The sequence below is a fragment of the Bos indicus genome, chromosome 13 (genome assembly GCF_029378745.1).
Source record: "Bos indicus isolate NIAB-ARS_2022 breed Sahiwal x Tharparkar chromosome 13, NIAB-ARS_B.indTharparkar_mat_pri_1.0, whole genome shotgun sequence".
Lineage (NCBI taxonomy): Eukaryota > Metazoa > Chordata > Mammalia > Artiodactyla > Bovidae > Bos > Bos indicus.
Window position 1 is genome coordinate 18813851 of NC_091772.1, and position 25789 is coordinate 18839639.

The 25789-nt window shown below is 40.2% G+C and overlaps 1 protein-coding gene and 1 non-coding gene across 18 annotated transcripts in view; one reads left to right on the plus strand and one right to left on the minus strand.

The window, feature by feature from the left end:
- Positions 1–25789, plus strand: part of PARD3 (par-3 family cell polarity regulator) — a 577827-nt gene that overhangs the window by 278167 nt on the left and 273871 nt on the right. For 14 of the 17 annotated variants that reach the window (XM_070802040.1, XM_070802035.1, XM_070802034.1 and 11 more), the window contains one exon: positions 920–1051. The exons of the other annotated variants lie outside the window; for them this stretch is intronic. In XM_070802040.1, coding sequence (XP_070658141.1) covers positions 920–1051 — 132 coding nt within the window. The remainder of the gene's footprint in view (positions 1–919; positions 1052–25789) is intronic. 17 annotated transcript variants of the gene reach the window in all.
- On the minus strand, positions 17176–17248 carry TRNAE-UUC (transfer RNA glutamic acid (anticodon UUC)). The gene has a single exon. It is a non-coding gene; the product is annotated as a tRNA-Glu (tRNA).

A 25789-nucleotide genomic window follows, 5' to 3' on the forward strand; every position in this document is an offset into this window, starting at 1 on the left:
ATGTAAGTTAGCTGAAGTGAGGCTAACATTTTAAATTTGTTCTTTTAGAAGATACTTAGATTTAGCTATTGAACTGAAATGCTCAATTTTCCTACCTTATCCTAGCCTTCTCATATCTTTTCAGAACATTGAGATTAAGCCAAAGCTCTAAAGCCAAAGCAAGTTGTTATAAATTATTATTTGAAAGAAATACCTTGGCTGCTCTGGGGTATATTAAATAAATATTTATCAATCAAAGACATCTCATCTCAAGTATGTTGGGGTGAACAAATAATGTGTCTGCGATTCATGGGGTCGCAAAGAGTCGGACACGACTGAGCGACTGATCTGATCTGATCTGATTATGTACCATGTGTTGGGATAGGCTAATTTTTTTCTTCTCTCACTATTTGAATTAATGTTTACAACTAGCTTGTGAAGGAGGTAACTGAAGAGCCCAGAGTCTTCAATCTCTTACCCAAATTCCTGAAACTATGAGGATCTAAATAAAGAGCAAATTCATTCATCTTCTGTTCTAAATGTTTTTGGTAAATTATAGAAAACATCTTACAACATTATTCTAAGATTGGAAAGAAGAAGAAAAGAGAAATGCCATGATTGAGTGATGATGAAAGTCTAGTATAGAAGTATTTCCCTGCAGAGGTTGACCCCAGAGGAGGGTAGAGTGTGTTGTTCTGTCTACTGTGCTCCTACCTGTGTGGCCACAGCCATCAGACTCCCTTTCCCAGGCAGGTGACTGCATTTCTGAGGTCTAACCTGGAGGAAGTGACCTCAATCAGCTCTTTGATATCGACTAGGGGAAAACATTTTAAATATGTAGAATCATTTTTTTTTTCTGCTACTTTAGAAAAACCAGGTGCATCATTAATTTGCAAAGTCTGGTTTTTTACAAGACACCTTTTTGTTTCTTTTTGAATAGAAAGATGAAAACTACAGAAGCCTCCCACGGGACACTAGTAATTGGTCTAACCAATTTCAGAGAGACAATGCTCGCTCATCTCTAAGTGCCAGTCACCCAATGGTGGACAAGTGGCTGGAGAAGCAAGAACAGGTAACATAAACGCATCCTTCTACATGTGTCGGTGATATAACTTCCTGGCCCACCCCCTAGGCATTTCCCTCCATCACAGTGATGCTTGGAGATAAGTGGTTCTGCCCAACTGTAGTTAAATACCAGGCTCTGTATCTGAGTGTGTCTAACGTAAATGTAGACTGTTTTGATGGTGGTCCCTGATCAAAGATTTCTCCTAAGCAGTTGCTGTAGATTCTCAAAAATTACCACCATAGAGCTTTTTAGGTTGTGAGGCACAGATATTTGGTATGAATAATGCAGTTTATAAGTAGACTTTCAAGGCCACCCATGGGGGACTTCCCTGGCAGTCCAGGGGTTAAGACTTCACCTTCCAATGCAGGGGCTGCAGGTTTGACCCCTGGTTGGGGAGCTGAGATCCCACATGCCTCACAGCCGAAAAACCAAAACATAGAAAAACAGAAGTAATATTGTAACAAATTTAATAAAAACTTTAAAAATGGTCTATATAAAAAAGGGGGACTTAAAAAAAATCACCCATGGGTTCCCCTCTCTCTTGAGAGGCAATAAAGTCGAAAGATCTGAAGGGATGAAATAAAAATTTCTGTTACCCCTGACTTCACTTAATGGGAGAAATAGACATTCTATTATTGTTTCAGCAATTGTCAGGTTAAGACCAGGACCTGTTGTAGGCATCTGTGTTTTCGCAGTTGCTTAGTTCACTCTGCAGGGTAGCCACCTCCAATTCACAAAATCAAAAATTGGTCACCACTCAGCATACATAATGGCTTCCTATCTTAGGAAGGGGACTGTTTGCCGTTTGTATGAAAACTAAGAGGTTTTCTGCTAAGTTTTGATGTATAAAAAAATTCTTGCAGTGTCATTTAAAAAAAAGTGTTAATTGCTTATTGTTAGTCACAGTGTTTTCTCTGTAGTTTTAATAGTATTGATATTAAAAATCTGTGTATTTGGTTCCCGCATCACTTATTTTCTTTAAAAAGTTCATATGGATCACAAACTAGGTGAGTACTCAGTGACAGAATGCTTTGTTGTGTATTTGTTTCAGTAATTTCTAAAATTATTGATAATGTGGTTGCCTAGATACTGGAATAAGCTGTTTTTCAATTTAGATTAATGATATCAGTGGAAGGAAACCCTATTCTACTGAATTCATCTCAGTCTATTTTTTCAGTATAATCTCCTAAAAGAGTTCTATGTATGTGGGATATTTGAACAATAAAAAATGACAGTTTGCCTTTGATACCTGCAATGGTATGATTTTTATCCTATAGTAAGGAGCATAAAACTTTGTGTGATGGAAAATTTTTTAAATAATTAAAAAGCCATTGAAGTTCTAGTAGGAAGAACAAGTGATAAAAACAAGTGAAAAACCAGTGGTAATGAAATAGTAATACCGATTAAAGTCCATGAGATTATCACTTTGAAGTAAAGTTTTTTTATTGTTTACTTTTTATTTGAAAAAAAAAAGTAGTACAATAAATTATAAAGACAGCACGGAGTTCTGATGCACACTTCACTTGGCTTAGTGATAACAGCTAACATAAATAACCACATTATCAAAAAGTTGAAACAACACTATTAACTAAACTATTATTTGGTTTCTACCAGTTTTTACTTGCATTCTTTTGATGTATGTGTGTTAGTCGCTCAGTCATGTCCGACTCTTTGTGATTCCATGGATTATAGCCCACCAGTCTCCTCTGTTGCCGTTTCCTTCTGCAGGGGTTTTGATGTATAAATTTATGAAAAATTTCTTTTTGGAGTGTAGTTGCTTTACAGTGTAAGTTTCTGCAGGATGGCAAAGTGAATCAGCTATACATATACATACATCCCCCTCTTTTGTGGATTTCCTTCCCATTTAGGTCACCGCACTGTGTTGAGTAGAGTTCCCTGTGCTACTTCAGCTCTCACTGAAGTAACTTTTTAAAATGAAGATGGTTTAGCTGGGCCTGGGATCAGACTGGAAGCTACCCTCTGTTCACCTTGTATGGTGTTTGGGCACTTGGTCACCTTGTCTGCCCCTCAGTTTATTCATATAGCAGATGAGTTTATCATTGAACCTGCCTCATCAGTGATGTAATACCTGCTGAGGGTTTACAGTCAGGCCTGGTACCCAGAAAGACTCACTGTGTCTTAGTGTATTTGTTGGAAAAACATTGGGTGTGAATACAGAACATCTGGATTGCGTGATAAGGAAGCACTCCTTGCTCCTGTAACAAGAAGTCTGGGGGAAGGGCAGAGGGGGCTTCATTTTTGGCCCGGTGGCCTCCCTCAAGGCCTGGGGTCCCCAGCTTTTCTGGGAGTCTCCCGAGGTCTCCACTAGTCTTTTCCTGCCTGATTCAGACCATCAAGTCCTTGCAGAGGAAGGAGGCCATGCCCTTCTCTTCACTGTGGCTCACTTGAAAGCAGATAAGCTTTTCCTGCCAGCTTGCCTCTTTCCTTACCCACCAGATGCCTTCCGTATTTTGTTGTTCAGAATCACGTGACTTGCCTGCCCATTTCTAAATCAAAGGCGGTAAAGTACCTGCCTTGGTTTAGACTAATCAAACTTGACCTCCTGGAACTGGGGGTGGAAATGGGGGTTTACCTTTCCTGAAACACAGTTGCTCGTCACTAAACAAAACCACGCGCGCGCGTGCACACACACACATACACACACACACACACACACAATCAGGGCTCTGTTCCAGCAAAAGTTGCTGAATCTGATCTTTTTTTCTGTTTGCAAGATTCAGAAGAAAAAAATATTGGCAGCCCAGAGTTTCTAAAATATGATACATTTAATTATTTCCGAAAATATAACTTTGTCTTACTGTTGCGATTGTAGGCCTGTAAAGAAAGTAAAATAGCTTTTCTTTGTAATTTTGGAATTTCTTTTTAAGCAAAAGGGACTCATTGAGAAGCCACACAAATACCTACCCCAACCCCAAATAAGCCTTGTTTGCTTCTGTCGAAGTTATCTAAAGTATTTGTTCTATGATAAAAAAGTTTTTTTTAAAAAAGTATTTTTTTAGTCTATGTAGCCCACTGTAGATGACATTAGCTAATTGCTAATTGATTCCTGAGCCCACAGCATCTTTTTCCTTAGCTTAAGAAATGATGATTCATTCATTAAATTTAGTGGTTTACCAGGAGCTGGATAATTAACCAACCTGAAAACTACTTAACTGGACAGGAAGAGCAAAAACAAAATTCATATTAAAACTTTGGCTTAAAGTAAACACAGTTGTTTGGATAGAAGAGGACAAATAAGTTATGCTGGATACACTGGAAATCTAGTCCAGCCATTCTCATTTAATTGTGGATTTATTCATTTAATTGTTGCCACGAGTCATCTGACTTTAATGGCCTGATGCCTCCTCTGTGGCTTTTTTTTTTCCCTGCCTTAATTTTTGCCATTAAAAATAAAGTAAAGGAGTGGCATCAGGTAGATAAAAGAATGTTTCATATGTTTTAAAAAAAAAGTCAGCCCTTGCCTTTAGGATTTGAGATCACAAGGGTGGAACTGATATCTTCTCTTAGTTATGCCATCTGTCCTGAAGAGGTCAAGAGAGTTCCAGATTTTATATGCCTGCAGTGGTTTTGTTTTTGCTCTATTTCCTACTAGAGTGCTTCTCATTATCTGTTTTTTGAAGGCAATTATGCCCACATCAGCCGTGCCAATGGGAATAAACAGTAGGGATGAAAAGGACAAAGGAGGGTGTGAATGCTGAGTTAGCAGGCACATCTGGAAGCTGAGGTGCTTTCCCTTTTGTGGATGGACCCTACATAAGAGGGCTACTGAATCTTCCTTCCCTCTGAGTGTTGCTAAGTTACACCTCTGTGACCAGAGGTAGGCAGTATACTGAACTCTGACCCAGGAAGCACTTGGAGTCAAACTTAACATGATTATGGAATCATGACTGACTCACTGCTCAGAATAGCCTGTAGCTGCATCCTACATCAAGATCATCTCAGAAGGTAGGACTGCTGCTGCTGCTGCTGCTGCTAAGTCGCTTCAGTCGTGTCTGACCCTGTGCAACTCCATAGACGGTAGCCCACTAGGCTCCTCTGTCCCTGGGATTCTCCAGGCAAGAACACTGGAGTGGGTTGCCATTTCCTTCTCCAATGCATGAGAGTGAAAAGTGAAAGTGAAGTCACTCAGTCGTGCCCGACTCTTAGTGACCCCATGGACTGCAGCCTACCAGGCTCCTCTGTCCATGGGATTTTCCAGGCAAGAGTACTGGAGTAGGGTGCCATTGCCTTCTCCGGAAGGTAGGACTGAGCATCCTTCAAAAGCAACCTTTTCTTACCTCAGTCAGTTGACTTCCTTCTTCTGAGAGCACTCAGAGGAAGCACAGAGGATGTGAAGACTAAATCAGTGTTTGTTGTGTTGCCTTTAAAAAGTTCTCCTGGGACTTCCCTGGTGGTCCAATAGCTAGGACTCTGAGCTTTCCCTGCAGGGGGCATTAGTTGGAACCCTGGTGGGGGCACTAAAATCCCACATGCCATGCAGCCAACAAGTTTTATAAAAATAATAAAATTAGGTCTTAAATAAATAAAACGTAAAAAAAGAAAAATTCTCCTGCTTTAAAAATTTTGATTCTAAGATCTAAGTAACAAAAAATGCAATGAAGTCCTTAGTTTCGATGTGTGGCTGTGTTTTAAGAAATCTGAATTTCTTTTTATGATTACCACTTCCCTGACTCTGCATGGACTATAATATCGGCAGATAATAGATCATAAGCTGCCTTTGTTCTTATATCCCCACGGTTTATTGCAGCTAATAAATTCCACAAAAGAGGAGGCAGGATCTTTACAATATGTGATTGGGAGAATTTGGGACCAGAACTGTAGAGGGACCTTAAGGGAAATTTAAGCTAATTGGGAGCCTGCCATTTCCACTACCTTGTCTGGGTGAACAGGCCTGAAGCCAATTAACAGAAAGAGTGGTCAGGTGGAAGGCACATTCCAGCCCCCACTTACGCTGTGTTACAGGGGACGACTGCCCTGACCTTTAGAGGAAAGTCCATGCTTTAAGGTTTTTTCCATCAAGCAAAAACTTCATCTAATTGGCAGGTTATACTGAGGGAGGCAGACTCGGGGAAAGCCTTAAATGTGTGGTGATGGCGAGATTCAGGCTTGACATTGAATGTGCTGCCCCCGCCCCGCTGGAGCCTGTGAGGCTGTGAGTTTTAGAAGCGCTGACCTGCCTTTTTCCTTCTGATTTTGTGTACTTCTGTCACTGTCTCCAGACGGGATGCTCTTGCCCCATACTTTTTCATGTTGACAGGACATTTCTGACTTATGAGCACTTCTTCCTTCGAAATGAAGGTGGCTAATCCAGGGAGGGATAGGTTTGTTTTTATGTCAGCTGTGTTTGTTGAGTCCTAGAGATTATAATGAAAAAATAATTGACTGTTAAATAGAAAACAGATGTAATAAAATAATGCCAGAGAATGAATGTTTATCGTTGGTTTTATTTGCAAAAAAAAGAGAGTCCAACATTGTCTGCTTATCCTGATGCTTTTTAAAGTTTTGAAAATATTTACACATTATGACTACTACTCACGTGCTACACAGTGAGTATACTCACAAATCATAGAAAAGGTTTTTATTTTTCGTTATAATTTGTTTAAGGCCAAATTTTTGAAGATCTGGGGCAGGAGTAAATTTTAAAAATTAGAGCCTGGGGACTTCCCTGGTGGTCAGGTGTCTGAAGCCTCCACACTCCCAATGCAGGGGGCCTGGCTTCCATTCTTGATCAGGGAACTAGATCTTACATATTGCATCTAAGAGTTCTAATGCTGCAACTAAGACCCAGTGCAGCCAAATAAATAAATAAGTAAAAATAAGTGTTAAAACATAAAAGTTAGAGTCTGTTTTGGATGTGAATAAGCAGTGTGTGAAGAAACATTTTTAGAATGGATACGTGTATAGGTATGGCTGGGCCCCTTCACTGTTCACCAGAAACTGCCACAACATTGTTAATTGGCTACAAATACAAAATAAAAAGCTTTATTTAGGGGAAAAAAAGAGAAACTTTTAAGCTTATCCAGATTTTTATACAGGGATAATTTAAACAATGAGTAAGTCGGTCAGTAATTCCTCACGGTCCTAGGTCTTGCCTGTTTCGCCCTGGTGTGATGAATGACAGGGGCCAAGAGTCACGCCATGGGCCCTGTCTGCACACCTCTCTTTGAGGCTGAGTTTTCTTTCATCTACATGCACAGGGGCAGATCCTCATTCTTTCCCAAGTGCTTAAAATCCTTTTCTAAACGGGGAAGAAAAAAAATCTCCTTTCAATGACACTTAGAACCATCCAGATGACATAAATAAGTTGTTTTCCAGAATATGAACTGATCATACTTTCTTAATGACAAAATTAGGAGGTGGCTTCCTCAGAAACCTGATAACAACAGCTGCAAACCCGTCACTGAAATGACTGCAGGGTCATCCAGTTAGAACCGGGAATCACGATGGAAATTCTGACCGGGGAACTGGCCGGGCTTTGTGGTCTCTGCCGACATTAACGGAACAGGAGGTTAGGGTCTGGTGCTGCCAGATAGTAATTAGAATGTGTTTTGTTTGTTGTTCCTTTAGCACATAGACACTGAGGAACCAAAAGACTGGATTATCTGGTTAAAAATAATCAAAGGTCCTTGCCTCCCAATTCTCAAATTCTACAGTTTTCTATTAAAAGGTAGGAGATCTATTAATATTATTTCCTAGTTGGCAAAGTTTGGCAGAACTTGTGCAGAAGCAAGTATAATTGCGTTCCCCTCTAGCAGCAGCAAATGTAGAAACAAGAAACATTGATCGTTTTAAAATTAAATTTAGTTTTCATTATAAAATGCCAGAGAGTTTCTTCATAGCAGAAACCTGTCATGTTCACAATAACACCAAAAATAAAACCCAAACAGCCTCTGAAGTGAGGTGTCATGTCTCTTGGATATGCCAAGAGCAGATTGTCTTGGACTTTGATAACGGGGTGCCTACCATAATAAGACATGTCTTTACATTAGTTAAGGTTTAAAACATGATTAAAGTGACTTCTGTGTACATGACACATATTATTTCTCATAAACCCTACACATTTTCTACTTGTATTATCAAAGAACTGTGGACTCATAGCATCAAATACAAAATCAGGACTGGAAGGCAAGGGGCTGGTGGACATTTAAGAAGGGCACACTAGTTTGCCGGGGAGCCTTGCCAAAGCACATGCAGGGCCACTTTCATGAGAGCGATAAGCTGCATTTTACTCTTATCTAAACTCATAATTCACTGGCGGGGCCTTGACTGGGTTGTGTAAACTCTGCAAACTTCATTTTCAGTGCAGACAAAATGGGAAAATAATGCCCACTGTTGGAGTGTGTGCAGATGAAGTGAGCGAACACATACCCAAACTCAGATCCAGCTTTTGGTGCATCATGGGCACTTGCTCAGTGCTGCTTTCCTGTCTCAATTTTAGGGGAGAATGGGCTTAATGGTTACACCTCACTTAACGCTCTCTAGTTTTGAGTCACTGAAATGTTATTTTCTCCGAGCATATTAGGTGTCCCACTTGGTGTGCTGGGCTGGTTCGTTTTCATCCCTGGTGTATTCTAATGCCATCATCATCCTTCCAGAATTGGATTCTTGCTTCCATGGCATCTTATCAGAATTAGAATACAAGTTAATCATTTTAAATCATCTCTGGTTCTTCTCTGAAGAACCTAGTCTGACATAAGAATGACATTAGTGTTAATTTCTGTGTCTGTGTCCGTGTTTTATATTCCCTTCTGTTTTTGGCAAACAAGTGTGGTTTTGATACAATTAGACCAATGGCAGCCCACTCCCGTACTCTTGCCTGGAAAATCCCATGGACGGAGGAGCCTGGTGGGCTGCAGTCCATGGGTTGCGAAGAGTCAGACATGACTGAGCAACTTTACTTTCACTTTTCACTTTCATGCATTGGAGAAGGAAATGGCAACCCACTCCAGTGTTCTTGCCTGGAGAATCCCAGGGACGGGGGAGCCTCATGGGCTGCCGTCTATGGGGTCGCACAGAGTCGGACACGACTGAAGCAACTTAGCAGCAGTAGCAGCAGCAGCAGACCTAAGGATACCGCTTAAGAATGCTAAGTGTCTTAGGAGGGCTTCTGTTCTGCCACTTTCTAAGCATCTGGGTCCCTTTGTGAATGGAGGACGCTCCGGAGGCGTAGTGCTGCTCTTTGGTTTTTAGAGTGTTGGGTTGGGGGTAGTGCGGTTTAATGGGAACTAGTCAATTCTCCTGTTCCTTTATGACTGGCCCTTTTTATTGCTTCTTTGGCCTATGGAGCTAAAAGCCTGGGAGCAGCAGGGAAGTGCGTCTGAAATTCTACTGAGTGAAAAATCTTTGGTGGTGTGTGGATTAACCTTCACGGGGTGTCTGTTAGTAGCTGATGATTTCCTTGCCTGTGAATATAGCTGCTATAACTCGATGTTTAGAGCTTGTGCTGTGGATAAAGGCCCATTTTCTTTTTTAGCTACGACCCTCAGGTGCCTTTTCATATATTCATTGCAGGCAGTCTTCAAGATTTTTGTTGTGAGCTGCACGATTAAATATGACTATGAAAAGAATACAGGTTTTCTCCTCTCTCTTCTACATTCACTGAGCAGTGAACTGCTCTCTTTTAAAGAAATTTGGTGAAGAAGTTGCATTAAAATCTTTAGCTTACAGTATGTTGTCTTCCCTGCCCGTGTCCTGCAGCCTGCCTATAGCAAGTGAATCCCTCATAGGCCATTTTAAATTTGGGGGTTTTGTGATCTAGGTAGGTGTAGTTTTTTCAAAGTCAGTCTCATACAGGCTTTTTCCAGCTACCTTCAACAGGATTCTGGAATGGTCCTGAAAAAAATGGCTATTTTTAAACACTAAAGCGTTTTGCTCAATGGTTGTGTGTTCTTTTCTCCCACTGAGGCCTGGGTATATGTGCCCTGTAGTATTTTCATTGGGTCTGTGTATCTGTGAGCTATTTTTTCCTTCAGTTTTTCCCTCCTTTCTTTCTCTTTCTGCTCTTATGGCTGAAGGAGGTTGTTGATCAGCTTTCTTCAATATCTGAAAAGATTTTAAAGAAGAAAGTACTGAAAATAAACATGTAGTTTCCATAATATAAAGGACTTCCCTGTAGCTCAAATGATAAAGAATCAGCCTGCAATGCAAGAGACCAGGATTCGATCCCTAGGTTGGGAAGATCCTCTGGAGAAGGGAGTGGCAAGTTACTCCAATATTCTTGCCTGGAGAATCCCATGGACAGAGGAGCCTGTGGGCTACAGTCTGTGGGGTTGCAAATTGTCGGACATGACTGAGAGACTAACACACCCATTTCCATAATATAACCTCAATAGCATTGCAAGGGAGATGGGTTTGGAGTGGGCTTTTTGGGTTTTACTTCATGTTTTTATAGAAATACATACTCCTTTGCAATAAGAACGTATTACTTGTAATATTTTTATTTTTAGCAAATCAAGCTTTATAAGATTGAAAGATGGAGTAATGTTTTCTCTCTTTCTCTTTATTAAGCAAATACTGTAATCACCAAGTTATAAGATAAAATGGCAATGTGGATATTTATCAGAATCAAGTTAAAACTTTTGAGAAGCAGAGTGTTTCTTCCTGCCTGCTGTATTCCTTCACTTCTCTGAAGTCATTCTTGTGTTCTCTGGTTCCTCCTGTTCCCAGCAGTGTGTTTACACACCTACCTTGGCGCGTGCTGCCGCCCTCCTCATACCTGGAGGAAATTTCCCTAAGGTCAGCAGCCCTCACCTCTGCTTTGTCCGCTGTGCCTTCTCAGTCAGAGGACTTTGCCTTTGTGTTTATTTCTTCCCTACGCAGCCCTGAGTATGTGTATGTGTGTGTCTCTGCACTCGGTCGTCTAGTCAGCAGCTATAGGCTACCCACTGCCGCATTCTTGGGCTTCCCTGGTGGCTCAGACAGGAAAGAATCCGCCTGCAATGCAAGAGACCTGGGTTTGATTGCTGGGTTGGGAAGATCCCCTGGAGGAAAGCATGGCAACCCACTCTAATGTTCTTGCTTGGAGAATCCCACGAACAGAGGAGCCTGGTGGGCTACAGTCCATGGGGTCACAAACAGTGGGCCACGACTGAGCAACTAAACCCAGCACACTCATTAACACTGGCCCTGTCCCACAAGCTCTTATCTCCTGGCTGCCCTGCCAATTCAGACTCAGTTCCTTCCTTCCTTTTTTTTAAATGTCTTTTTTTTTAAATTGTGGTAAAAATCACAAAATATAAAACATACTATTTTAGCCATATTTAATTGTGCAGTTCAGTGGCACTAAGCCCATTCACGTTGTTGTGCATCTCTGACCATCATCCATCTCCTGAAGTTTTCACCTGAAACTGAAGCTCTGTCCTCATTAAGCAGTAAGTCCCCCTCCCCACAGCCCACCCCCACCACCTGGCCCCTGGCATCTCCTGATGTACTTTCTGACCATGATTTGACTATTCTAGGTACCTTGTATAAGTGGAATCAAACCGTATTCATCTGCCCCTTCTGTATGTTGGAATGCATTTTTAAGGTTAACTTAACATACATCCTACAAACAGATTGCACCATCTGCCCCCTGCACGCCCCACCTCCCGCCCCCGCTCCGGCCATGTTATACAGCGGGCCCTCACCAGCCGTCTGTCTCATATGTAATAGTGTACATGCATCAATCCCAATCTCCCAACCCATCCCACACCACCCTCCTTGGTGTCCACAGGTTTGTTCTTTATGTTCTTTATCTTTCATGTCTCCCCCCGCCCCCCCACCCCTCCCTAATCCTCATGCTTGAAGGAGGGGCACATTCCTGCAGCCTCAGGCTATTGTCTCTTCTTTCCTTAGCCTTTTCTTTATTACACTTATGAATTTGAATTTATCTTTGTTTATGTCTGTTTCCATGCACCAAAATGGCACAGGCATCATCCTGGTTACTATTTGTTTGTAGCTCTGACTCATCCCCCGTGTGTTTTTGAGTGAATAAGTGTTTTGAGAAATTTGAAGGAGAAAGTCCATAATGATTTTACTTTTCCTGATACCATGTATTGCAGGTTGATTCTTTGTTGGGTGGACTAGATTGGCTATTTTTATGCCATATGATATGATCCTGTGATTTTTATTAGTTACCAGCTAAAAACTGCAGGTTATAGGTAAAGCAAAGAAAAACTGTTAAATATTAAGACATGTACATAAGTCAACCTTATGCATGTGGTTATACTTCTGAGTCATCAATGTTTGGCCACATCCTTGCTTGTTTTGCAAGGGGTGCAAGTTTTACACCAAAAACCAGGTCTGATGGAGAGCTTGGTCTTCGTCATTTATAGACTTATTTAATCACTTCTTACCTTTCCCTGAGAGTGTCTTGTAACTGAACATGGTGTTTAAAAGGTGAGCCTGAGCAGTCTGTTACCAGCAGTGTCTCTGCATCCTTATAATTTTTGCTGTATCACAGGTCACAGTTGCCCTGGGAAAGACACCTGAGGCTTTTCAGGCTTTTAAAGCTTTCTAGAGAACATCATGATCGTAGAAGGTGCAAGCTGCTGGGACTTACTTAAGGGAGGCATTAGTGGGACATTAAAAAAAGCCCCCTAAAATGTTGCTCACGTTCCAACATAGTCACCGATTCTATTAGCTCTAAAGTTTTTAATTACTTGAATATTTAAAATATTTAATTATCAGAAAATGTGAAATTACTCTGTGGTTGTAGCTAAAGCGACAGATTAATTTTCCATTTAATTGGAAAACAATATTTGAACAAGTTGTTTGATTATATTTAATATTTTATAAGCAAGTAAGTTGAATGTAATATATTCTCTCCTGAATATATCATATATTTTGTTTGTTTCAGAGCTGTTTTCTTGCTGTTTAAAAATTGTTTTTCAGAGAGTTCTGAGGTTTGTATTGTCATTAGAATGAGTATGAATTATAGTTATTACTCTTGTACCCCAGGCTAGCAAAAATTTTATTTTCTTTTAGGGACAAATTTTCTTATTCTGGGAACATTGGAGTTTCATATTTACATGTTCAGTGTATAACATGTGGATATTATAAATTCTGAGCTACCATTAGCATTTTAGATCTAGTATATAGATTTTTGATATTATTTTCTTCTTCCAATTCTGAGTAACATCTCTTCTTATACACGGATATTTCATATAAAATTGAATTTTAGAAATTATTTTCCAAAAGAGATGTGATGTCCTTTATTTCTTATGGAACTGAACAAAAGGTTTTTTAGTAAAATGAACTGATTCTTATAGAAAGATAACCCACACAGTCTGTAGAGAATTTTTAAAAAGAAATTAATACTAATAGGTGTCCCTGTTTATTTCTATAATCTGGGCTCATTGGATATCTAGTGAGATGAGTGATGAGAATTATGGGGTCTTCTCTGTTATCCTGAAAAATAGTATACTCGTTGGACTATATGGAGATTAATTTGATGATATGATTTCTTTTTTTAAATAAAAATGTTAAGATATGTTATTTAAGTTTGGTAAAGGTGATATATTCATAGTCCACAAATCACACATTACACATGGATATTACAAAATACTGCCTTCCAGTGTCCGGCTCTCCTCCCTTTATGCAATCACTGTTCCTGGATTCTTAGGGATCCTTTCACATAGTACCATTCTTTTCTAAGCTAACGTGAAAATATATTCTTTTTTCACATTTTTGCATGAATACTATCCATCATCTTCTGAGCTTTGACTTCTCTGCTGAGAATGATTGGGCAGTCTTTTTATATTGAAACATAAATAGTGTCTGTTTATGAAACAGTTTAGTAATTTTCCTTTGTACAGATGGGACATTGTCTGCTGATAAGCACTCTGCTGTTCACTGGGCTTTGCACCCTAATGAATAACGTTTGTCCTTAAGCTACTTGGCATTGACTGTCTCGTGGATAGATACCTAAAATTGAAATTGTACATTTGTGGGTTTGTATGAGAGTATATACACATGTAACTTTGATGGATGTTTCCAGACTGACCTCAGTAGATATTGGACTAGCTTATACTCCCATCAACCGGAAAAGGCAATGGCACCCCACTCCAGTACACTTGCCTGGAAAATCCCATGGATGGCAGAGCCTGGTAGGCTGCAGTCCATGGGGTCGCTAAGAGTCAGACATGACTGAGCGACTTTACTTTCACTTTTCACTTTCATGCATTGGAGAAGGAAATGGCAACCCACTCCAGTGTTCTTGCCTGGAGAATCCCAGGTACGGGGGAGCCTGGTGGGCTGCTGTCTCTGGGGTCACACAGAGTCGGACATGACTGGAGTGACTTAGCAGCAGCAGCATACACCCATCAACAATGCCCAGGAGACCCCCTGCACTCTGTCATGTTACCTTACAATATGAGGTTCTGTGAAATCTGTTCAGCTGACAAGATGTGCCTTTAAAATTCCTCCCTTTCCATGCTCTCTAGAACAGAAGCGGTGTTGACTCAGTTGGCAGCATGTGAGCTGAGAATGGGCTTCCTTTCCTCTTCAGGAGAGCGTGTCACTCAATCCCTGTCTTCCTGGAAGGAAAAGGAAGCCTTAGGGGTAGGGGTGGAGGTTCTTGTTATTCCTTCACAGACAAAAGACACAGTAGTAGTAGTTTTTTTCTGTTTTTAATTCTTTCCATTCTATTTGTTTTTTGGCCATGCCGTGTGGCATGTGGGATCTTAGTTCTCCGAGCAGGGATCAAACCAACACCACCTGCTTTGGAAGCATGGGATCTTAACTGCTGGACTGCCAGGGAAGTCAGTGTTTCTGCTGTGGGTGGGTCTTCCTGCTGCTCTTTCACCGACATCCCAGTGCTTTTCCCCTTACTCTGGCACTGCCACCTGCCTGCACCTTCTTTGGTCTCCAGATTCATGTTGCTCTTCCATCGCTGGCTTTTTGAACATGCTGGTTGACTCTCCCTTCCTCTCTTCCTAACTCCTCTCCTTTGATCAGAACTAGGAGAGCTCCACCTCTGGAGAGGTCCTGACACCTGCCTCCCGTGACCCATTATCCTCTCCTCTTCCTTCTGGCCAAACCAAAAGAAGGTGCACACAGCAACTGCTGATTCCCTTTCTTTCCAACATAGCAATTATGTTTAGCATAGCCTAGCATCAGGCTTCATTTTAAATGTGTCTTTTTCTTTTAATGAGAGCATGCCTGTATTTGTTGCTCTGGGTTCTGTTTTTGAGGGAGGCATGCGTTAACTTCTGGTGGCATGAGATCTCTTTCACAACCTTTGCATCTAAACACAACTTTACTTTCATTGAATGCACTTGTAGTTGTAAAGGGCTACCTATTTTTAATTTTTGTATCTAAACAGTTCTTCTCGTGAAACATTTTTGTAGCAAACATTTCGATAAAAAATATACTATTCCTTAGTATATCTTTCCTTACATTGAATGTTTAAGTTTTCAAGAATCTCTTCTAGATTAAGTTGGGGAAAATTTGAAGGGAGGGCAAGGAAAGTTAGATTATATCAGCAGAAATCTAGGCTTTTGGACTTACTCCTATTTTAAGTCCCTGGAGGAACTAATTTTCCTGAGAACTTTGTATTTTAATCATAAACAGACCTGATTCAGTAATACTTTCATAAACCTTTGGCTGAGAGTTTGGCATTAATGTCCTGAACTCATAGAAAGAGAAACATATTTTTGTGGATTGGCCAAGAAAAATAGGTCTCAATTCAAATAAAAATAATGTTTGTTATTTTAAAAAGATTTTTTCCACTGAGTTATGTGTTAAACTTTTGCTAATTTAGTTGTCTAATATTGGACATGACTTAGCCAGCAATTTGATATACTTTCTGTGGCTCAATATAATGACTATTTGAGTTTTTACAATTTTGCTCTTGAGTAGGAGTTAAGTTGAATTAGGGTATACATAATTATTTAATTAACTTTTATTATTTATTTTGTAGATTTATATAAAAAGATACATCCCACGTCTTATTTCCTTCAATATATTGGAAACCGTAAAATATGCGGGGGATTTTATTGATGGTGAACATGTCTTCTTTAAGGTGTGTTGTGCATTTTTCTTTCTGTAAGTGGCTGGACTAGCATTTTGTATCTACTGGATCCCTAGGAAGTCTTTCTCTTGGCTTCTCTGCCATTCTGTCCGTAAGCTCACTCACTGCTTTATTTGCAGAAATCCCTTTCTTTTGCTCTGCCTGAGTGTGTGCAGGTCATTTTTCTAAATGGAATTTTATGTGCTCTTCTTTGGCATGACCTTTTAGTTTCTCTTCCCATCCCTCCAGCCTTATGTTACCCACAAATACTAGCCAACTACTTCTTTCTAGATATCTTTTAGCCATTTTTTACACTTTCTTCCAAGCAGAGGGGAAGTGGTCCCTAGTCTGAAGGGCAGTGTGAGGTAAAGCCCCTAGTTCCGGACCTGACCTGCCGTCCACATCCAGTTGTGTGATCCGTCGCAGCCTCTGGATGCCAGGATGACCTCACCCCCTGTGAAATGGTCTGCAGTTCATTTCCGAATGTTTCCTAGAGCTAGAAAATTCTATGATTGTCGGTGACTTTCTTATTTTTTGTCATTTTGCCATGAGTCTCCCAGGTTTCAAACTAATTTTGCTTTTTCTCTTCCTTCTACTGCTTCTTGTTTTATCTGTTGCCAGGTGCTACATATTATACCTTTAGTCTGGCGTGTATCTGTGCCTTTCTACTTTCTTTGCACCTGTTCGCACTTCAGCCTCACTCCCTTCGACTGGACTCGTGTAGCATTTGTCTCCCTCCACCATCTGTCCCTTCCTTAGTCAATGCTGCATCTTCCTGTTTGCTTCATCTTTCAAACCACCATTTGTATTGCATCACCTCCAAGTGTAAAGGCATTAAAAATCTCTCTCCTGCACTGATTTAAAATTAACCACATTAGCTGGGTGTTCTGAGAATTCTGCAATCCAGAATCCTAGTTAACTTTTTTTAGGCTTTATCTCCTACTGTGGCCTCATGCAGCTCCTATGTCAGACTTCTGTGCCTTCCTTTTTAATGAACATTCTCTTTCTTCTGCCTCCAGTGTCCCCCCACCTTTAGAGTCAGTGTTGTGTCATTATTAGCTTAGTCCAGTCTCTGGTGTGTTTTGTTTTTGGCTGTGCTGCACCATTTGAGAGATCTTAGTTCCCTGGCCAGGGATTGAACCCGGACCCTCAACAGTGAAAGTGCTGAGTCCTAACCCCTGGACTGCCAGGGAAGTCACATATGTTTTGAGTGCTCACTCTGAGACATCAACCTGCTTGAGAACAGAGTGGTTAGAACAAGAAGAGGTCCAGATTAGGTCCTAGTTCATGCTTCTTAACTGGGATCCTAAATAAGCTGCTTAATCTCTAACTTCCTAGAGGGGTGGGCATAACCTGGATGGAAATTGTCACTTACGGAAAAGCAGTATTCCAAAAGCCTCTCTGGAGAACAAGGAGGCTGGTAAAATTTTTAGGAACTCCAAATCATTGATTTCAGTTAATGATCTTTCCACAAAGCACCAGTTTTTGTCTCATGCATCAGGTGCACTCAATATGCCAGCAAATTTGGAAAACTCAGCAGTGGCCACAGAACTGGAAAAGGTCAGTTTTCAGTCCAATCCCAAAGAAAGGCAATGCCAAAGAATGCTCAAGGGAAAGGGAAGTCACTCAGTCGTGTCCGACTCTTTGCGACCCCATGGACTGCAGCCTACTAGGCTCCCCTGTCCATGGGATTTCCCAGGCAAGAGTACTGGAGTGGGGTGCCATTGCATTCTCCAAAGAATGCTCAAACTACTGTACAATTGCACTCATCTCACACGCTAGCAAAGTAACGCTCAAAATTCTCCAACCCAGGCTTTGCAATATGTGAACCGTGAACTTCCAGATGTTCAAGCTGATTTTAGAAAAGGCAGAGGAACCAGAAATCAAATTGCCAACATCCACTGGATCACTGAAAAAGCAAGAGAGTTCCAGAAAAACATCTATTTCTGCCTTATTGACTATGCCAAAGCCTTTGACTGTGTGGATCACAATAAACTGTGGAAAATTCTTCAAGAGATGGGAATACCAGACCACCTGACCTGCCTCTTGAGAAACCTATATGCAGGTCAGGAAGCAACAGTTAGAACTGGACATGGAACAACAGACTGGTTCCAAATAGGAAAAGGAGTACGTCAAGGCTGTATATTGTCACCCTGCTTATTTAACTTATATGCAGAGTGCATCATGAAAAACACTGGGCTGGAAGAAGCACAAGCTGGAATCAAGATTGCCAAGAGAAATCTCAGTAACCTCAGATATGCAGATGACACCACCCTTATGGCAGAAAGTGAAGAGGAACTAAAAAGCCTCTTGATGAAAGTGAAAGAGGAGAGTAGAAAAGCTGACTTAAAGCTCAACATTCAGAAAACTAAGATCATGGCATCTGGTCCCATTACTTCATGGCAAATAGATGGGGAAACAGTGGAAACAGTGGCAGACTTTATATTTCTGGGATCCAAAATCACTGCAGATGGTGATTGCAGCCATGAAATTAAAATACATTTACTCCTTGGAAGGAAAGTTATGACCAATTTAGATAGCGTATTCAAAAGCAAAGACATTACTTTGCCAGCGAAGGTCCATCTAGTCAAGGCTATGGTTTTTCCAGTGGTCATGTATGGATGAGAGAGTTGGACTGTGAAGAAAGCTGAGTGCCGAAGAATTGATGCTTTTGAACTGTGGTGTTGGTGAAGACTCTTGAGAGTCCCTTGGACTGCAAGGAGATTCAACCAGTCCATTCTAAAGGAGATGAGTCCTGGGTGTTCATTGGAAGGACTGATGCTAAAGCTGAAACTCCAATACTTTGGCCACCTCATGTGAAGAGTTGACTCACTGGAAAAAACTCTGATGCTGGGAGGGATTGGGGGCAGGAGGAGAAGGGGACAACAGAGGATGAGATGGCTGGATGGCATCACGGACTCAATGGACATGAGTTTGAGTGAACTCTGGGAGTTTATGATGGACAGGAAGGCCTGGCATGCTGCGGTTCATGAGGTCGCAAAGAGTTGGACACGACTGAGCGACTGAACTGAACTGAACTGAATTGATCAGGTGTTATTTTCATTGCTTTTGAGTCAGAGATGTTCTGGTGTGAGGAGGTGATGTCCTGTGCTCATAACCACATGCTCAGACTTGACTTCCGCTTTGAGGGACTTCCTAGTCTGACCGCTATGAGATGCTCTTTCCTTCTCTGGGCAATTAGGGAAATTATTGATACCCTTTTTTTTCTTTTTTCTTTTTTTACTAACAGTTTTTCAGAAGCTTTAATGACCTCCTCATAGTGGTTAACAGCTTATGCTCCTAAACCCTGAAAAACTATGGTCACTTTGATTTGACTCTTTGGCTCTTAAAAATTTTGTTATCTTAAAAATTATGTTATTTGTAAAATAGTGGATGGTATTCACTTTGGGTCTTGAAAGATGACAGCGGTACCCCTGGTAAAGCCAGGTTATAGAAACATGAAGATAGGGGAAGTTTTGTTGGTAAACGTCTGATATGCTGGGTTTTAGTGACATGTGTGGATAAGATGGATATTAGAAGTTCAGTTGGGTTCAGATTTGCACAGATATTCAAATATATATTATGCAAAGGCAACACTGGTGATGGAGAAAGGGGGTCAAATCTGTCACATTGGTTCAAACAACAAATTTCTTTAACCATTAAAGTCCACCAAAAATGGATTTGAGATGAGAAAGCTCTATTAAGAAGATAAGAAATGTCTTAAATCCATGCTGTTGCAGCAGAGATAAAAAAGAATAAATTTGACAGGTACCAGGAGGAAGAATCTGTTGGTCTTGGTAATAATGTGATTATTCAAGGTGTGATTTTCTCTGGTTGAGATATTAAAAATTGCTGACAATAATTTCAGTAGAACCAAAGGGCCAGGCACCAGATTTCTAGGGGTTGAGGAATAGTGGGTCTCCCCAGGTGGTGCCAGTGGTAAAGAGCCCGCCTGCCAGTGCAGGAGACATAAGAGATACAAGTTTGATCCCTGGGTCGGGAAGATCCCATGGAAGTGAGCACGGCAACCCATTCCAATATTTTTGCTTGGAGAATCCCCATGCACAGAGGAGCCTGGTGGGCGACAGTCCAGAGGGTTGCAAACAGTCAGACACAGCTGAAGTGACGTAGCATGCCTGCACCAGGATTAGTAGGGGGTATAAAATGTGAAAAACTAAGAGAAAAAGAGGAAGGCTTTTTGTCTTTTTTTCAATGATGGGGGGAGTGGTTCCCTAATTGCCTGTTGGTATGAAGAAGTCATTGCTCATTGGGATAGAGCTGTTCACTCAAAATTTAAAAAGAACCTTGATTACCTTGCATTAATAAGCCAGCTTTCATCAGGCTTCATATCTGATTAGTTCCTCCTGGAGTCTTCCAACGGCCCTCTGGTTTCTCCTAACCTGAATGGTTTTGTGTTACTGGAATTTATCTTGTTGTCTATTTCTTCCAACAGATTGCTATGGAAATATTAAATAACACTGGGCTTGACTCTTATCTCAAGGGATTCTGACTATTAAAATTTCTGCTCATGCTAAAGAACTTTTTGTTTGGTAGAAAATGTGATATGGCTGGTGATTTTGTTTTTTCTTTTTTACCCTCTGCATGCTTTGCTCTACGTAATGAGATGATGGAACTGTTTATCATCAAACTTTATAGCTTCTTTCTTCTATTGTTTTTCTACTATTAGGTAAGAAGCTAATGTGTACAAATTAAAATATTGAATTTTTTTTTTTTACTGTAGTTTAGCAAAAATTTTTTAGTAATCAAGTCGTAATAAGGCAGTGGCCCTAAAGGCAAACTTGTGTACTATAGATTGGAATGTAATTGATGAGTGAATCTGGCAGTGCCTGTCTTTGATTTCAGTATTTTACTAATGTGAGTACTGTTTACAGAGAAATGTTTGCTGTTGGATAAGTATGTTAATTGTTACAGTAGTAAAAAGTGCTAGAAACAACCTACTGTTGTCCATTTATGGAGGAGTATCTATGTCAATTATTTTATATTTGTATTGAGGGATACTCTTAGTGCAGCCTTTAAAAGAATTGAGGTAAAATTATTGAAAGATTTCCAAGATGTGTCATTAAATGAAAAGAACAAGTTTCACAGGGTATATATTATATGTTTCACTTCACATAAAAATTATACCTGAGTATATGGGCATCTCATGCATATGTTAAGTATAGAGAGGAAATTGGAGGGATATTTTCCAAATTGCAGGTATGATTCTAAATTGCACTTGTGAATCATTCTAAAGAGGAAACTTGGACTAGGAGCATAGTGATGACATGGGACTTCCATGCTTTATTCTGTATGCTTTAGCACCAGTTAATCTTGTATGAGATGATTTGATGATGGGGAAATACTCCCTATAACATTAAAAGGAATTACTAAGGAGACACACTTCCAACACTGAGGTGGGTTGGTTTCCCCTGCTTCTGATAATGTTTCTTTGTATTACTTCTATTCTATTCTCTCAACATCCAACATCTTCTTTAACATTTACTTTATGATCTGTTTTAAATTAATTTTTATTTTATTAATTTTTATTAATTTTTAAATAAATTATCCTACTGTTTTTTATATTCAATTTTATGAATGCATAGTGTCTTTCATTAAAAAGTTTAATGCAAGATTGGAGTTGCTTGCCCTGTGAAAGGTGGCACATGAACAGACACATGTCCTCATGTTTTGTGCCCTGATGTGAAGGTGGTCACTCAGTAAACACTTAGTTCAGTTCAGTTCAGTTCAGTTGCTCAGCCATGTCCGACTCTTTGCGACCCCATATACTGCAGCACACCAGGCCTCCCTGTCCATCACCAACTCCTGGAGTTTACTCAAATTTGTGTCCACTGAGTTGGTGATGCCGTTCCAGCATCTCATCCTCTGTCGTCCCCTTCTCCTCCCGCCTTCAGTCTTTCCCAGCATCAGGGTCTTTTCCAATGAGTCAGTTCTTGGCATCAGGTGGACAAAGTATTGGAGTTTCAGCTTCAGCATCAGTCCTTCCAATGAATGTTCAGGACTGATCTCCTTTAGAATGGACTGGTTGAATCTCCTTGCAGTCCAAGAGACTGTCAAGAGTCTTCTCCAACACCACAGTTCAAAAGCATCAATTCTTCAGCATTCAGCTTTCTTTATAGTCTGACTCTCACATCCATACATGACCACTGGAAAAACCATAGCTTTGACTAGATGAACCTTTGTTGGCAAAGTAATGTCTCTGTTTTTTAATAAGCTGTCTAGGTTGGTCATAACTTTTATTCCAAGGAGCAAATGTCTTTTAATTTCGTGGCTGCAGTCACCATCTGCAGTGCTTTTGGAGCCCCCCAAAATAAAGTGTGCCACTGTTTCCACTGTTTCCCCATCTATTTGCCATGAAGTGATGGAACTGGATGCCATGGTCTTCGTTTTCTGAATGTTGAGCTTTAAGCCAACTTTTTCACTCTCCACTTTCACTTTCATCAAGAGGCTCTTTTAGTTCCTCTTCACTTTCTGCCATAAGGGTGGTGTCATCTGCATATCTGAGGTTATTGGGATTTCTCCTGGAAATCTTGATTCCAGCTTGTGCTTCTTCTAGCCCAGTGTTTTTCATGATGCACTCTGCATATAAGTTAAATAAGCAGGGTGACAATGTACAGCTTTGACATACTCCTTTTCCTATTTGGAACCAGTTTGTTGTTCCATGTCCAGTTCTAACTGTTGCTTCCTGACCTGCATACAGATTTTTCAAGAGGCAGGTCAGGTGGTCTGGTATTCCCATGTCTTTCACAATTTTCCACAGTTTATTGTGATTCACACAGTCAAAGGCTTTGGCATAGTCAATAAAACAGAAATAGATATTTTTCTGGAACTCTCTTGCTTTTTCAATGATCCAGCAGATGTTGGCAATTTGATCTCTGGTTCCTCTGCCTTTTCTAAAACCAGCTTGAATATCTGGAAGTTCACAGTTCACGTATTGCTGAAACCTGGGTTGGAGAATTTTGAGCATTACTTTGCTAGCGAGTGAGATGAATGCAATTTTTCAGTAGTTTGAGCATTCTTTGGCATTGCCTTTCTTAGGGATTGTAGTGAAAATTGAGCGAAAACTGACCTTTTCCAGTCCTGTGGCCACTGGTGAGTTTTCCACATTTACTGGCATATTGAGTGCAGCACTTTCATAGCATCATCTTTCAGGATTTGAAATAGCTCAGCTGGAATTCCATCACCTCCACTAGCTTTCTTTGTAGTAATGATTCCTAAGGCCCACTTGACTTCACATTCCACAATGTCTGGCTCTAGGTGAGTGATCACACCATCGTGATTATCTGGGTTGTGAAGATCTTTTTGTATAGTTCTTTTTTGTACAGTAAACACTAGTAAATTAAAGATTTCTAATCAGATTAATTTTCTGAAGAACTGTAATCATGGATATTTAAATGGACCATGAATTTATTTGCTCTCATTTTATGAAACACTAGATTAAGTCTGATGGAATAACAGTCACTTCCTATTTCCATCAGGAATGTGGACAGTGTCCAAAATAAAGAATAGATAATCACCAACCATGATTACTTTACTGTCTTGAAGAGTTTCATTATAAACTGCTAAAAATTTACGTTTTAAATATCAAAAATTATCACCCACCATCTAGCATGTAGAATTGTGGTTTTTTGGGAATTAGTACATTTAAATCTTTGAAAGTATACAATTATGAAATGAATTTATTTTATAGGCTTAAGAACAGCCTTTATAAATATACTTTTAGTAAACAGAAATTGGATTTATTCTTTAAAATTTTATTTTAGACTTGCCTAACTACTTTCCAACCACATTCTCTGAAGCCAAACCTTATCCTTCTAGTTTGGTCATTGGTCATTTCCCTCTATGAAAACTTTTATAAAATCACATTATAATCTTTTAAAACAAGGGTATTTTTAGTTGTAATGTATGGGAAAGCACCTGTGAAATCTTTGACTAAATGTCTAATTTTTTGTAACTTAAGGTTAACTTTTCTCTCTTCTACTTTCATTTTTTTTTTTTTTGAGGGAGATAGTTTAAAATATCAGCAAAGGCGAACAGAAGTACATGCATTTGGTACTTGAAAACCATTATGATGTATACTCTTGCCATTTTCTTAGAAAATTTTCTCCAAATTAAAACTAAACCTAGCCAATTGCACTCCATTTTCTATTTTCAAAAACAATTTATTATCCTCAAGTCACCTTCTGGTTTTGAAAATAAAACATATATGAGATAGATAACAAATGTTTGCAATTAGTGAATTTAGGTGAAGAGTCTGTTGAGTGTATTTATTCAATTTTCTGTAGGTTGGACATCCCCCCACCCCGCCACGCCCACGCCCCCACCCTCCCAAATCTGGGGGGAAATCAAGTTGCCTGTAATCCAAATTTTTTGCATTTTCTTTAAAACAACAGTTAACTCATTCCTATCTGAATGTGGTCACTGTGGCTCAGGAAGTAAAAAGTATTTCAGCCTTAGCTTAAGACCTTGATTTAAGAAATATTGGGCCACAGAACTCAGGTTCCATTTCATCTGCAGCCTCCTCTGTTTATAAGTTCCCTGTCCTCACCGTCCTCAACAATGGATGAGGATGTGGATGTTGGCAGACTGGGTCAGGCCGTGTTTTCATTTTCATGGTGCACTTAGTTTTTTACTTTTTTTTTTTTTTTTTTTGAGGACTTTATTGGATTTGTTACAATATGCTGTTTTCTTTCTTTCTTTTTAAAAATGTTTTGTGTTTTTGGCTGCAAGGCATGTGGGATCTTAGCTCCTCAATAAGGGATCAGACCCACACTCCCTGAACTGGAAGGGAAGTCTTAACCACTGGACCAGGGAAGTCCGTAGGTTGTCACTTTATCAATCCAGAGTGGTCCAGGCCTGGCCTCACAAGTAGGACCCTGGAGTCAGGAGCTGAGTTGGATGGTGTGAGTTTGTAAAGATGCCCCTGAGGTCCTCTGACCTGGCTCAGTAGGGGTGATTGTGGGTGTTCCTTCCTTCCCTGCCTGTAGGGTCTCTTTGCAGTTCACCTTGTGGCACTGGGAACGTGTGTTTGGGCCCTGTACAGGTCACCTGCCCTGCTCTGTAGGAGCTTGCCTTTGAGTCTGGTAGATTACCATGTGGACTGACGGCTGTATAACAAAGGACGGGTTACTTAATTACTCTGAGCTGCAATTCTCTGTTTGTAGAACAGAAACAACATATGTATAGGGTCTGGCACATTTGTAGAGATGTTTAATATTATCACAACTCTCAATAAAGTGTTTTCTCTCTTCCTACCCATCTTTATCCTCTGAAGGAAGTACTCTATATATAAAGTTCTTTTCAATGTTTCTCTAAAATATCTATAAAATAAAATAAAAATATCTATAAGAAAACATAAGTGTTTTGTTCAAAATGTGTGCACTTAAGAGGTATAATTATTAAGCACTGAAAGCTGATGCTGGGAAGGATTGGTGGAAGGAGGAGAAGGGGACAACAGAGGATGAGATGGCTGGATGGCATCACCGACTCGATGGACATGAGTTTTGGTGAACTCCCGGAGTTGGTGATGGAAAGGGAGGCCTGGCGTGCTGCGATTCATGGGGTCACAAAGAGTCGGACACGACTGAGCAACTGAACTGAACTGAAATCAATGTTATGCTCAAGGCCACGACCTTTTAGTTGCTTTGCTGAAGGGAAGAATTGGGGGGAATTATAACGTGTTTTACACCCCAAGTCAGACCCTCCAAGGCGATACC